A 15,982-nucleotide genomic window follows, 5' to 3' on the forward strand; every position below is an offset into this window, starting at 1 on the left:
GGCAGGCACCGTTTGGGCCCATGCCAGTGCCCATAGCTACGCCTTGGACTTGGAAATATAAGTTGGAAATAAATATTGTTATAAACCATGTCGTGTTGACTGGCAGACATGCCAAATTTACTCCAAGTAATGTAATATTGTTAAGGACAGGAATCTTTCATGATGTAATATTCTTTTATCAGAGCAATTACTCACCTCCAAACAGGAATCCCAGACTGCCAGCACACAGCCATTGGGTGAAAATTCAATACCAGCTAGATCCTGAGTCTCCGTTTCAAAATGCTGAACAGATTACATATGAAAGTTTAATGATTAAAAGAAAACATTTAGTACTTTAATTTCACAAAAATCTTACTTTAAAAATTCATTTTCTCAATGACACTTACAGAAATGTGAGAAGGTAACACCAGACTAACATTACATTCAGATCCCAGGATTGTGCGATAAAGTTGCTTCACCGTATAGTAATGTAGACAAATAAATTGCAATTATACTTAGAGTTATTTGTAACTAAAGGCATAATTCTATATTATGCAACCTGCTTATAGAATATCTTTCTCTTCTGGCATGGGTTTAAATCCAATATATCTTAATGGAGGAAGAAAAACCTGGGCCACTCTAAGTTCATCTGTTTTAGTGTGGGGAATAATGAAATTCTGATGGCTTGGAGAAGGAAATGAGAAATTTCCCACGCCACTATACAATTTGAAAGGTGTCGACCCGAAACGTCACCCATTCCTTCTCTCCAGATATGCGGCCTGTCCCGCTGAGTTACTCCAGCTTTTTGTGTCTATTGCCAGTTGATTTATTTGGAGCAGGGGTGGGGAATCTTTTCATGGTGGAATGCCGCATTAAGTTAGCTGTAATCTAATCAGATATGCTTCAAAATGCACATTATTTTGTTAAAAAAGCCCTCATGACTTACTAATGTTTTAATTGTGGCCGTCAGTCGGGGAGGATTATTTTGTTGAATCTTCTTTTACTCTTTGGTATTCTAAATACGTTCATTTTAAGATTAAAATAAAAATAATAAAAGACGAACAAAAACATATTAATAAAAATAAAAGGATTTGTTCTACAAAATTTGGATTCATTCAAAAGGCCGCACTTATTGGCCTAGAAGGCGGCAGGTTCCCCAGCCCCGATTTGGAGCAACTGAAACAGCAGCATCACTCCCTTGTGCACAATTTAAATTCCACGGAATCTGCATTAGCTGAAAATGAGGGGAATGGGGAGAGAAACATTCTAAAATGCTATAATGTAATAACAAGGAACTGCAGATGCTGATTTACCAAAGAAAGACAAATGCTGGAGTAATTTAACGGGTCAGGCAGCATCTCGAGAGTACATGGATAGATGATGTTTCAGGTCGTGATCCTATTTTTGAGCACTACAAATTAACTACCTTCAACTTTTTAAAAAGACGCTTACTGGCAAACAAATGATTTTGCACTTGGAAAGATATTTTATCAGTGAAATTTTACTTGTACAAACTGGTCACAATTTTAAAGGATGGGTTCCAGAAGTGCAGTCACAGTGTAAAGATGAGCACTGGGTCACACCACTCTCAGCAAGAAACAATGTGTGTACTTTGATAAACAAGTGTCATTACCCGTAGCAGCTGCAGCTCACTGCACACAAAGATACTGATGTAATCCTTACAGTCCCGTCTCTCTGCCAGTGCCATGTAGCAGCCATCCTTGGTGAAGTCCATCCCTGAAATCATGCACAACTAATTAATGCAGAATACTGGATGTTCACAGATCTAAAGAAATTACTCGACCAAGGGGGACCCATTGGGTCCCGTTCCTACAACACGCGGTTGGGAGGCGGGAGCTGTGGCTTCACACACACACTAACCACCCCCCACACACACTGGGGGGGGGGAGAGACAGGGGTGGAGAGACAGGGGTGGAGAAAGAGAGAGAGAGGGGGGGGGAGAGAGAGAGGGGGGGGAGAGAGGAGAGGGGGAGACGACATGAGAGAAGGGGACGGGAGAGAGAGAGAGAGAGAGAGGGGGGGGGAGGAGAGAGAGAGGAGGGGGGGAGAGATGAGAGCGGGGCGAGACAGAGAGGAAAGAGAGAAGAGGGGGGGAGAGAGATAGGGGGATTGAAGACGAGAGAAAGAAGCGGGGGGGAGAGACGATGAGAGTGGGGAGAGAGAGGGGGGAGAGAGAGCAGAGACTGAGAGGGGGGAGAGAGAGAGAGAGAGAGAGAGAGAGAGAGGGGGGGGAGTGAGAGAGGGGGGAGATGAGAGAGGGGAGAGAGAGAGGAGGGTGAGAGAGGGGGGAGAGAGGGGGAGAGAGAGAGAGAGGGGGGAGAGAGAGGGGAGAGAGATAGAGAGAGAGGGGGGGGAGAGAGGGGGGAGAGAGAGGGGGGAGAGAGACGTGGGGAGAGAGAGGGGGCGAGAGAGAGATAGAGGGGGGGTTAGAGAGAGTGGGGGAGAGAGATGGGGGGAGAGAGAGGGGGGAGAGAGGGGGGGGAGAGAGAGGGGGGGAGGGAGAGGGGGGGGGGAGAGAGAGAGAGAGAGGAGTGGGGTGGGGCCCGAGCGAGCCCGGAGCGATCCAAGGACCAAACATCCTATAACGAGCTATAGGCTCTTTTCTGAGGACTGCCAAAAGCTTCTGCCAGCGTTACAGAGGTTCGGGCCGCGGCCACAGACACGGAGAGGAGGTCGTCCCCTGTGACGGGTAGAGAGGAGAGGGGAAGAGGTGAGAAGAGGAGCCGGGTGAGTGAGTGGGTTGCGAACAACGGAGAGAGACAGCACCAGCTTGACTCTCTGGAAACCCACAGCTGTAATGGGCGGGCGGGCGGGGGATGGGAGGGGCGTGGGTTCACGAGCTCAACGGAGAAGCTTTAGCGCGTGAGGCGCCTCTGAGCTTGAGATCTGCAGAACAAAGATCCTATAGCAGAGCGGAGCTGTAGGATCTTTGCTGCAGAACTTTCTCGATTTCTCTGCACATTTTGAAGAACGGGGGGTGGGGGGTTGGGTGGGCTAACGTACCTCGTGGAAAACTGCGCATGTGCATTGACAGCAGCTGCATTAATCCAGAGCGGGGGGGGGCACGAGGAAAGGCATTGTGTTGTCAGCAGCTGGGCAATCTTTATATATTTTTTTAAATGACAGTTTGGTGATAAATTTTAGTAAATATCTCGGGAAATAATGGACCAAATTTATAGAGGATTGGATTTTTGAAATCATAAGGAAAATTTCTACTAGAGGGTTAAAGTTTCACTGTTATTGTAACGTCAGCAGCTGGGCAGCGGTCCGATTTAAAAAAAAGTCAGATTGGTCAACAATTTTAATAAAAAAGTCGGGAAAATAATGTACCAAATGTATAGAGGAGTGGATTTGTAAAATCACAAGGAAAATCTCTACTGAAATATGTAAAAGTGTCCTCGTTTCGGCATCTGGTTTTCGAGGAGATACGTTTCACAAGCAAAATCACACACACACAGCTTTAAAAGTATATAGATAGATATGTTATATTCCTAAAATACAATTAATTACCGACATTGATGTTATAGACAATAGGTGCAAGAGTATTGGCCCTTCGAGCCAGCACTGCCACTCAATGTGATCATGGCTGATCATCCACAATCAGTACCCCATTCCTGCCTTCTCCCCATATCCCCTCATGTGGTACTAATGCTCCTTGATGGAATTGAACTTTGAATAACACCCTTGAAAAGAACTTCTAATATTATCTTTAGCACACATAGAAACATAGAAAATAGGTGCAGGAGTAGGCCATTCGGCCCTTCGAGCCTGCACCGCCATTCAATATGATCATGGCTGATCATCCAACTCAGTATCCTGTACCTGCTTTCTCTCCATACCCCCTGATACCTTTAGCCACAAGGCCCACATCTAACTCCCTCTTAAATATAGCCAATGAACTGGCCTCAACTACATTATGTGGCTGAGAATTCCAGAGATTCACCACTCTCTGTGTAAAAAACACGGAACAGGACCTTAGGATGGGCACATTCCGTAAGGAAGGGGGACACAAGGATGGCAAGACAAAGGAGCCTTGGATGACGAGCGAGGTTGTAAATTTAGTCAAAAAGAAAAAGTAAGCATATGCAAGGAACGTGAAATCAGACAGGGCCTTCAAGGAAAAGCAGGAATGAATTCAAGCAGGAAATTAGAAGTCAGAAGACATCATGAAATGCCATTGTAAAGTCAGAATAAAGAGAATCCCAAGGGATGTTATACATACATTAAAAAAGAGAATAACTAGGGTGAGTATAGGGCCACTCATGATAAAGGAGGGGGCCTATTCTTGGAGTCAGGGGAGGGGTAGGCAGGGTACAAAATTGCTACTTTGCATTGGTATTCACCCAGAAGCAGAACAGGGGTTGATGAGACCAATGTGGAGTATATTACTATACTGGAGCATTTTGAGATCAAGAACAAAGAGGTGTTGGGCCTCTTGAAGAGCATCAAGGTGGATAAATCCCCAGGGTCTGATGGGATCTCCCGGGTTATTGAGAGAAGCAGGAGGAGATTGCTGAGGCCATGATGAAGATCTGTGTATACTCTCTAGCCACAGGTGAAGTCTCAGAGCACTGGAGAGTGGCCAATGGGAACAAGAAGGGAAACAGGGATAATCGAGGAGATTATAGGAAGATATTGCCGTTTTATAAAACCCTGTTTAGGCCACTTATGGAGTAGCATGTGTGGTTCTGGTCACCCCATGTTAGTGAGAATGTGGAAGCCTTGGACAGGATGCCAAAGATGTTTACCAGAATGCTGCTAGGATTAGGGGATAGTAGTTATAAAGTGAGGCTCGACAAACTTGGATTGTTTTCTCTGGAGGCGTCAGAGACAGATGGGAGACTTGATAAAAGTTTATAAAAGAATGAGAAACGCAGATAAGGCAAGCCGTCTGAATCTTTTGCTGGGATCAAATACTACATGACACTCTTTAAGATGAGGGGAAAAGATTAAAGAAGATGTATAGCGCAGGATTTATTTGAAAAATCAGAATGTTGGGTACCTGAAACATGCTGCCAGAGGTGGTGGTGGTGGAGGCAGATATGCAAATAGTGTTTCAGATACTTCTAATGGGTACATGAAGATGCAGGGAATGGAGTGATATGGGTCATGTACAGGCAGAAGGGATTGGTTTCATTTGACATCATTTTCAGGACAGAGATGCTGTTCCTATATTGTACTGTTGTATGTTCCAAAATAGAATATTGCTATGTAGCAAACATCCTGCATGTGCCAATGAGAAAACATACAATGGTATTTTAAACTATGTTTGTTAATCCAAAATGTCACAAATTCTTTACCAAACTGGTAATCCAGTCTGGATGAATGATTCTCGAGTTCATGGAATTAAATGCTTCACGCAATTGAACACTACACAACCCTAACCTTAACTTTGGACTTCCAAGGACTGCCTTTGGTTGTACTGAGGGCTTTGTGTTTTTCACTTACATTGTGGTTATTGGTGTATTGGACATTTGTTTATGAGATTTTCTATTGTATTCTACTATGCAGCTGCAAGTAAGAATTTCATTTTTCTGTTGTTGGCACATATAACAATTAAACATTCTTGACTCTTACATTTTTAATTAACCCATCATTAAAAGAGGAAGAGCAGCATGCAAGATTTAAAAGGCAGCTGTTACTGTCCTGGAGAACTTAGAACAGTTAATGAAAATGTCGTAAGATCAGTCTGTATTAAAACAAGGTGGTGCTGAATTTAATAAGACATAGGAAGTAGATCAGATATATCCAAGAACAAAGTGGGAAGCTGGAGAAAAATTGCACGTCCCGGCTGAGATATATAATTACAAATGGGTGATGTGCCGGATCACTGGAGGGTAGCTAATGCTGTGCCTCGATTTAAGGGAACAGTATAAAATCTGGGAACTATAGACTAATATCTGTGAGACTAATATCTGTGATAGGAAAGTTACTGGACAGGATTCTGAGGGATAATATATATATATGCATTTGGAAATACAGGATTTGATTAGGGATTGTCAACAGGAAATATGCCATTAGCTGGGAAGATTTATGAGGATGTTGCCAGGACTCGAGGGCATGGGATATAGGAAGAGGTTGGACAGCCTTGGAGCGCAGGAGGGCTGACTGGTGATCTTCAGAGAGGTGTATAAAATCATAGGGGAATAGGTAGGGTGAATGCAGTCTTTTTACCAGGATAAGGGAATTAAAGGGCATAGGTTTAAGATGCAATGATATGTCAAAGGAAGTAGTTAAGGCAGGTACAATAACAACATTTAAAAGACTCTTGGATAGATACATTGATAGGAAAGGTCTGGTTTAGTTTAGAGATACAGCCAGGAAGCAGGCCCTTAAGCCCGCCAAGACCGTGCCGACCAGTGATCCCCACACATTAACACTACACACACTAGGGACAATTTTACATTCATACCAAATCATTTAACATCCAAACCTGTGTGGGAGATAGGGGACAAGCGGAGGACAAATGGGACTAGCATGAATAGGATTCTCCAGCGAGTAAGACACAAAGAGCTGGAGTAATTCAACTGGTCAGGCAGCATCCCTGGAGAAGCTGGAGAGGTGACATTTTGTGTCAGGACCGTTTTTCGAACTCCATGGATAGGTGACGTTTGGGTTCGGAACATTTCTTCAAATTATGGCCTTACTGTCCTCAAACCTGTTGTGCCATTCATCCTTTGGAAACTCATCTTCTTAAGAAGCAGCCTGCTAAGATCAAAAAAGATGCACGGTGGCAAAAGCTACAACTGATCAGAACTACCCCATTATATTGTAGAAACATAGAAAATAGGTGCAAGAGTAGGCCATTCAGCACTTCGAGCCAGCCCTTCGATCATTCAATATGATCATGGCTGATCATCCAAAAAGTACCCTGTTCCTGCTTTTTCCTTATATCCCTTGATTCCTTTAGTCCTAAGAGATAAATCTAACTCTCTCTTGAAAACATCCAGTGAATCGGCCTCCATGCCTTCTGTGGCAGCGAATTCCACAGATTTAGAACTCTCTGGGTGAAAAGGTTTTCCTCATCTCAGTCCGAAATGGCCAACCCCATATTCTTAAACTGTGACCGCTGGCTCTGGACTCCTCCAACATGAGGAACATTTTACCTGCATCTAGCCTGTCCAATCACCTCTCATCCTTCTAAATTCCAGTGAATACAAGCCCATTCTTTCATCATATGTCAGTCCCACCATCCCGGGAATTAACCTGGTGAACTTACGCTGCACTCCCTCAATAACAAGAATGTTCTTCCTCAAATTAGGAGACCAAAACTGCGCACAATACTCCAGGTGCGGTCTCACCAGGGCCCTATACAACTGCAGTAGGATCTCCTTGCTCCTATACTCAAATCCACTCGCTATGAAAGTAGTGTGGCACATGAGGATTCTCTGGGAGGTTGTCCGTCATTCTTTACTTTTTCTACCATTTATAATTCCATTACTTCCTTCCTGAAAGATAACAATAAACAATTTTTTACCAACCCACAACTAAATGAGTTAAGAAAATGTCCTGCAAATGATCGCAAATAGATACAAATACATTTTGGAGTAGATGCAGACTACAAGTGATTACATTTGTCCTTAGTTCCACAAGATCAACTCTTCTCTTGACTTTTGAAACAAAATTGTTCCTTCACTTACCATGCTGGCATGCTTTGGGATACTTGATATAAGACACTGATTTGGTGCACAACGACCAGACGGTGATTCTCAGCTGTCAAGACAGATAAACATTAATTGCTGCAGCAAGTGTAGAATGAAGGGACGAGACATCATGTGACCCCACAATTTAATCTGCGCAGGCCTATGGGCTACACGGAATACATTCTCCATTTCACAGTTAAAAGAACATTTTATGCAAAATTGTAATTTCCAGCACATACCGTCCATTCAGAAAGTATTCAGACCCCTTCACTTTTTCCACATTTTGTTATGTTACAGCCTTATTTTAAAATGGATTAAATTAATTTGTTTTATCATTAATCTACACAATACCCCAGAATGAAGAAGCAAAAACAGTTGTTTAGAAATTTTTGCAAAGTAATATGGAAGTTATAGAAGACTTAATTAAGACATCTATCATACACAGCAGATGTCAGCTATTTTACGTAATCAGTTTATTGTACTCAGACTCACGTGATTGTTAGTTTTGCCGCACTTAACATTTATCTAGTAATCAAGGTACTAAACAAGTTACTTATTTTTACTTTTGTGTGGTGTATCTGTATTCTTAATAAATACATTTGTATCTTTGTGTGTAAACATATAAACCAATATGTAACAATGTAATACGGTGTGTGTAGCCTTGGCTTTAATTAGCTTTAACTGAAACATAATGGTGGCAGGACAAAGCTGTTAGAAGTTAATTTTAAGGGATTTAATGGTGGCGAGGCAGAAAATATTAGAATCAAAGACAGATTGATGCAAAGGAGTACAGCATGAAAGATGGTGTAGCAGAGATAAGGCTGAAAGAGTGAAATAAAAGCTACTCGTTTCTATGAATCGGAGAGCAGTTAGAGAATAGACAGGTGATCTGTCATCTCTGAATGTTCCAGCCGGTGTTTGCAAATAAAGGCTTTCGTCTTCTTGAAGAATTCTCCGTGTCTGTGTCATCTTATCCAACTTTAAGTTTCTAAACCACGACAGTAATTAAAAAGAAATAACTGAAATATCACATTTACATAAGTATTTAGACCCTTTGCTATGACACTCAAAATTGAGCTAAGGTTCATCCTGTTTGCATTGATTATCCCTGAGATGTTTCTTGATTGGAGTCCACCAGTGGTAAATTAAATTGATTGGACATGATTTGGAAAGGCACACAGCTGTCTATATAAGGTCCCACATTTGACAGTGCATGTCAGAGCAAAAACCAAGCCATGAAGACAAAGGAATTGTCCGTAGACCTCCGATTCAGGATTGTGTCGAGACACAGATCTAGGGAAGGGTATAAAACAATGTTTGCAGCATTGCAGGTCCCGAAGAGCACAGTGGCCTCCATTATTCTTAAATGGAAGAACTTTGGAACCACCAGGACTCTTCATAGACTTGGCTGCCTAGCCAAACTGAGCAATCGGGGGAGAAGGGCCTTGGTCAGGGAGGTGACCAAGAACCCGATGGTCACACTGACAGAGTTCCTCTGTGGAGATGGGAGAACCTTCCAGAAGGACAACTATATCTGCAGCACTCCACCAATCAGGCCTTTATGGTAGAGTGGCCAGACGGAAGCCACACCTCAGTAAAAGGCACATGACAGCCCGCTTGGAGTGTGCCAAATGCCATGAGAAACAAGATTCTCTGGTCTGATGAAACCAAGATTGAACTCTTTGGCCTGAATGCCAAGCGTAACATCTGGAGGAAACCAGGCACTGCTCATCACCTGGCCAATACCATACCTACGGTGAAGCATGGTGGTGGCAGCATCATGCTGTGGGGATGTTTTTCAGCAGCAGGAACTGGGAAACTATTCAGGATTGAGGGAAAGATGAACGGAGCAAAGTACAGAGAGCTCTTTGATGAAAACCTGCTCCAGAGTTTTCTGGACCTCAGACTGGGGCGGAAGTTCACCTTTCAACAGGACAATGACCCTAAGCAGACAGCAAAGACAACGCAGGAGTGGCTTCGTGACAAGTCTGTGAATGTCCTTGAGTGGCCCAGCCAGAGCCTGGACTTGAACCCGATTAAACTTCTCTGGTGGGACCTGAAAATAGTTGTGCATCGACGCTCCCCATCCAATCTGACAGAGCTTGAGAGGATCTGCAGAGAAGAATGGGAGAAATTACCCAAATACAACTGTGCCAGCTTGTAGCATCATACCCAAGAAGACTTGAGGCTGTAATCGCTGCCAAAGGTGCCTCAACAAAGTACTGAGTATTGAATTGAATTGAATTGAATCCTTTATTTGTCATTCAGACCTTTCGGTCTGAACGAAATGTTGTTGCCTGCAGCCATACATGTAATAATAAACAACACACAATAAACACAAATTAACATCCACCACAGTGAGTTCACCAAGCACCTCCTCACTGTGATGGAGGCAAAAGTCTTAGAGTTACTGTCTCTTCCCTCCTCTTCTCCCTCTGCGCTGAGGCGATACCCCACCGGGCGATGGTAAGTCAGTCCCGCGGTTCAAGCTCCGCGGCCCGGGGGTGGTCGAAGCTGCCGCCCTCCAGTCCAGCGGACGCAGCTGTTGCCACGGGAGCTCCGGAAAACAGGCACCAGCCTGTGACCCGCGAGCTCCCGACTATGTCGTCCACTGGCCCGCGGCCAAGCCCCGGATTCAGGTCGCCGCCGCCAGAACGCCGCCTCAGCCACCGGAGCACCGTCTCCGCCCCGCACCGGGCCGCCCACACGGCAGCGTCTCAGCCCCGCACCGGGCTGCCCCCACGGGAGCACCTTACAGCCGGGAGCCGGTCCGCCCACACTGGAGCACCTTCCAGCCGGGACCCAGGCCGCCCTCACGGGAGCGCCTTCCAGTCGGTAGCTGTGCCGCCCGCACGGGAGTGTCTCAGCCCCGCACCGTCCGCCCTCGCCGGAGCGCCGAGTCGTGTCGCTGCCCGAACGTCGCCGCAGCTCGAAGACGGCCAGCCTTGCTGGCTCTACCTCCGGATCCTCGAGGTTGGTCGCAGGTTGGAGGCCGCCAGCTCCGCCATTAGTCCTCAGCTCAGGCGGGGGAAGAGAAGGGGGATACGACAAAAAAAGTCGCATTCCCCCGAAGGGAGAGACAGAAAGCCCCACACACATAACACCACCTAATAACCAAAAATTTAACTGAACTAGACAAAAAAAACAACATAAAAAAGTAAAAACAGACAGACTGCAGGCGAGCCGCAGCCGTTTCACAGCGCCGCCACTTCCAGTAAAGGTGCTGAATACTTATGTAAATGTGATATTTCAGTTATTTCTTTTTAATTACTTTGCAAAAATTTCTAAACACCCGTTTTTGCTTTTTTTATTATGGGGTATTGTGTGAAAGGCTGTAACGTAACAAAATATGGAAAAAGTGAAGGAGTCTGAATACTTTCGGAATGCACTGTAGTTCATTAAACTCATGATCTTAAATCAGTGCCCCAAAAAAATCAGTGTTTTTGATCAAATAACAAATAGTTCTAAGCCTCAGGAGGAGGAGCCATCTTGGAGGAACGGCTGCTAACCAGCAGCCGTCCGTTAAACTCGCTTTTTTAAAAAAGTTTTTAGTTAGTCCTGTCTCGTCCGTTTGGAGAAATTGACTTTTTAATGTGGGGGGTAGGGGGTAATTTTATTTCTAGGTCCCTGCCTGGTCGGTGAGGCAGCTTTTTCTCCGGGCTGCCCGTCGACCCGTCCTCGTGGCCTACCAGCGGGCTTGGAGCGCCGTTTCCTGGCGGGGACCGCCCAGCACCTCGGCTTCGGTGGCGGCACAGCGCTGGAGCGCTATCGCGGAGCGGGCGATGCCTTGCCTGGGTCGCCGCGCTGGATCGACGCGCTGGAGCTCTGGTGAGCTGAGACCGCCGTGTTCAACACCTCCGGGCTGCGGGTCTGCGGAGCGGAGGGCGCCGTTTTCAACATCGGGAGCCTGGGAGCTCCAAACCGGCGCGGCCTTGTTGGCTTCGTAAGCCGCGGTCTCCAGCTAGATAGCGGCCGTTCCAGGTGGCCCAGCCGCTGAGAGGACTCTCCCGACGCCGGGGCAAGACCACCCGGTGAGAACGGCCATGAACATCGGGCCTCCGTAGAGGCAATTGCGGTGGCCTCAATAGGCCTGACTATGGGGTGAACTTGGGATAGGGACTGGACATTGTGCCTTTCCCCACAGTGGTGTCCATTGTGGGGGGATGATTTTTTGTCTGTAAGGTAATCCTGTTAGTCTTTGTCCAAGATGGCTGCGGAGAGTGGACGAGTGGACGCTGGCGCGCTTTAGCTGCCGCTGCTCTCTCTTCACATTGTGTTTTTGATTTTTGTTTTTGGACTGAATTCTGTTTTTAATTTGTGTTTCTATGATGTCTTTATTATTTATTTTATTCTGATTATATGTTTATATTTCCTGTTAACCTGTAAGGTGTCCTTGAGATGTCTGAAAGGCACCCAATAAATAAAATTTATTATTATTATTATTATTATAAATTGTAGGAGTGCGATCTCAACCTTTTAAAGTTCTACTGTTTACCCAAAATCTTGAGTTAGGGAATGGAGAAAAGTTGAAGTGGTCAAGCTTTCTACTTCTAACCACTACCTCATTATCAAATGAAGATAATGGCAGATTTAGATGTACAGTTGTAGTCTTATTGGAACTCACCCATCATAATGGCCAAAGATAGGCACAAACAGCTCGAGTAACTCAGCGGGATAAGCAGCATCTCTGGAGAGAAGGAAATGGGTGAAGTTTTGGGTCAAGACCATTCTTTGTTCCTTCTCTCCAGAGCACTCACTGTGTTATAGGAAAGATGAAAACGGTAGAGAAGATTTACAAGGATGTTGCCAGGACTAGAGGGTCTGAGCTATAGGGAGAGGTTGAGTAGGCTGGGATTCTATTCCTTGGAGAGCAGGAGGATGATGGGTGATCTTTTAGAGGTGTATAAGATCATGAGGAATAGATTGGGTAGATGCACTGAGCCTCTTGCCCAGAGAAGGTGAATCGAGGACATAGGTTTAAGGTGAAGGGGAAAATATATTTAATCTGAGGGGTAACATTTTCACACAAAGGGTGGTGTGTGCATGGAACAAGGTGCCAAAGGAGGTAGTTGAGGCTGGGACTATCCCAACATTTAAGAAAAAGTTAGACAGGTAGGACTGGTTTGGAGGAATATGGAGCAAATGTGGGCAGGTGGGACTAGCTTAGCTGGGACATGTTGGCCGGTGTCGGCAAGTTAGGCTGAAGGGCCTGTTTCCACACTGTATCACTCTATGACTAACTGAACACAAAAAAACATTTTAATTCCACTTGTGGAGCTCTCAGCTGTCACTTGTAAGAGAAAGTGATCCTGAATTATTTTAAATAATACATTTTCCAAACATGTTAACTAGACCTGATGCCATCTGAAGAATGCCAAACTCTCACCATTAAGCTTCAATCTTTAATTGAATTTAGTTAAGATCAGTGGTTATCCACACACATAGAAAAAGCAATGGGCAAAGGGAATACAATTCACAAAATTGTTAATGGAAGTCCTAGAAATCTAACTCACTTAAATTAAACTGGTGCTATTCTGGTGTCCATAACTTAGTAGCCCTATTACCATTTTCCATATGGAGGAAGGAACTGCTGATGTGGTTTACACCGAAGATAGATGCAAAATGCTGGAGTAACTCAGCAGGTCAGGCAACATTTCTGGATAGAAGGAATGGGTGATGTTTCGGGTCGAGACCCTTCAGACTACTCTCCAGAGATGCTACCTGTCCCGCTGAATTACTCCAGCATTTTGTGTTTATCTACAATTTTCCATGGCCTAATTAATTTTACAATTCCTACCTTACATAGGAACTAATAGTAAGCTAGTCAACTGCTTGAGCCTGTTCCACTAATCTCAGCCAGCATCACTTTCTCACTCTTCCAATACCCCTCTACTCCTTTGTAGACGAAGAGGCCATCAGTCTCACCTTGCTTATGTTCATTAACTGCCTCCAACACTCTCGGGTAGAGATAGAAAGATTCAAACCTTTAAAGAAAACAATTCCTGCTCAACTCTATCTAAAATGGATGATCCCTTATTCTGCTAAATTCCAGACACACCCACACGTGAAAACATCCACTCAAAATCTTATGCATTAATAAAGTCGCCTGTCATTCGCATATATTCTAATGATCATAGATCAAACATTTTTTATCTTTCTTCATGCATCCACCCACACAATGGAGGCAATTTATCCCAGGAATCAATCCAGTAAGCCTCCATTAATGGTAGCCCCCATGTTTGTATGCAGAATGTTCTGCCTTGTGCCAAGAATCAGTCAACACTTGCAATATATCATATTTTTCAGGATCTCTGTAGATAACATAGAGCAGTACAGCACAGGAATGGGTTCTTCAGCCCACAATGTTTGTGCCGAACGAGACGCTGTTAAACTGATCTTATCTGCTTTTACATTGATCCATAATCCTCTATTCCTTGCACTTCCACATGGTTCTTGGTTTCTTGGTCCTCCAAAATATTCCAAATGGAATTTAAACTGGAGGCTTTTACATGCCTATGTAAAAGCCTCTAAAAGACAATTATCACTTCACAGCACTCTAGCATGAGACATTTCCACCCAAGGAACAAGGTTGTCTGTCTGTCTACCCTCACTACAACTCTCATGATTTGATATACTTCCGCAAGGCCCAGCCTCCTCCCTATTCAAAACAAAACTTAGGTTATGAGCACTATCACAAAATATTTTTTAAACTGAAACACTGGTCACCTGACCAGGCTCAATTCACAATTCAAGTCCAGTAAGTTCCTTTCTCGGGTTGGATTATCCACACACTGTTTCACGATCCCTTCTTGGATACACCTCACAAATACTGCCCCGTCTAAGCCTTTGGCACTGAGTTAGTCTCAGTCAATATTGAGAAAGTTAAAATAACCAACTAAGGCAACCCTATTGTTTTGCCATCTTTCAGTAATCTGTCAACATATGAATGAACGAATGAGTTTATTGGCCAAGTATGGACACATACAAGGAATTTGCCTTGGTGCTCCGCTCGCAAGTAACAACACGACATATAGCAACAATTAAGAATGACGCATAAAACATTAATGTTTCTCTATCTCCCACTTGCTATTATGGGGGCCTATAGTACAATCCCATTACAATGCTTGTACCGTTCATATTTCTAAGCTCCGCCCATACCACCTGAGTGGACGAACCGCCGAGTATTTCCTCTTTAAGCCCTGCCGTGACGGTCTCCCTGATCAGTCGGAGAATTCCTCCAGGTGGACACAAAATGCTGGAGTAACTCAGCGGGACAGGCAGCATCTCTGGAGAGAAGGAATGGGTGACACCTCAGGTCGAGACCCTTCCCCAGAGGATAATTCTTCCAACTCTTTTGCCTTCCCCTCGATCATGTCTGAAACATCAAAATCCCAGAATATTGTACAACCAATCATGTCCCGCCCGCAACAACATTTCCACAATGTCCACAACATCATAGTCCCAAGCATCAATCCACGCTCTAAGTTCATCTGCTATCTCATCTACTAATTCTTGATTCCCCTACTTCTGGGTAAAAGCTTTTTCCTTCACACTTTCTATTCCCCTCATGGTCTTATACACCTCTATAAAATTATACCTCATCCTCCTGCACTCCAAAGAATAAAATCCCAACCTCTCCCTATAGCTCAGGCCTCGGGTCTTGGCAACATCCTTGTAAATCCTTGCCCACTTTCGTTCATCTGCAAACTTACTAATCATACCTTCTAGGTTTTCATCCAAATCCTATATATAAACCACAAACAGTAGTGGGTTGAGCACCAATCCCAGAGGCACCTCACTAGTCACAGGCCTCCAGTTCAAAAAACAACCTTCCACCATCACCCTCTGCTTCCTTCCATGAATTCTCTATCCAGTCTGCTAACTCACCCTGGATCCTATGTGATCTAACTTTCTAGAGCAGTCACCAATTGCCTAATAAATTGCCTTGCTGAAGTTCAAATACAGAGTCTACAATTTTCCAACATTTTTGATTACACCTTCAAAAAAACATAGATTTGCAAGACATGATCTCCCATGTATACAGCCATGTTCACCATCCCTGATCAGCGCGCACACACACACACACACATATTATCCCTAAGAATCCTCCCCAGTACCTTGCCTATGAGATGTTAGGCTCACTGGTCTATAGTTCCCACACTTTTGCTTGTACCACTTCTTAAATAGAGGCACAACATTAGTCACTCTCTAGTCTTATATACATAGACAATAGGTGCAGGAGTAGGCCATTCAGCCCCATTCAATGTGATCATGGCTGACCATCGACAATCAGTACACCCGTTCCTGCATTCCAACAGCTCACCTGTGTCTAATGATGA

At 44.5% G+C, this 15,982-nt stretch overlaps 1 protein-coding gene across 2 annotated transcripts in view; it reads right to left on the reverse strand.

Moving 5' to 3' along the window:
• The window catches only part of wrap73 (WD repeat containing, antisense to TP73), a 71,179-nt gene that overhangs the window by 21,728 nt on the left and 33,469 nt on the right, over positions 1–15,982 (reverse strand). For both annotated transcript variants that reach the window (XM_033047800.1, XM_033047801.1), the window contains exons 4-6: positions 7,641–7,713; positions 1,613–1,716; positions 196–282 (exon numbers count right to left, since the gene is read on the reverse strand). In XM_033047800.1, the coding sequence (XP_032903691.1) occupies positions 196–282; positions 1,613–1,716; positions 7,641–7,713 (264 nt within the window). The remainder of the gene's footprint in view (positions 1–195; positions 283–1,612; positions 1,717–7,640; positions 7,714–15,982) is intronic.

This window comes from Amblyraja radiata, chromosome 31, assembly GCF_010909765.2.
Source record: "Amblyraja radiata isolate CabotCenter1 chromosome 31, sAmbRad1.1.pri, whole genome shotgun sequence".
In the NCBI taxonomy this organism is placed as follows: domain Eukaryota; kingdom Metazoa; phylum Chordata; class Chondrichthyes; order Rajiformes; family Rajidae; genus Amblyraja; species Amblyraja radiata.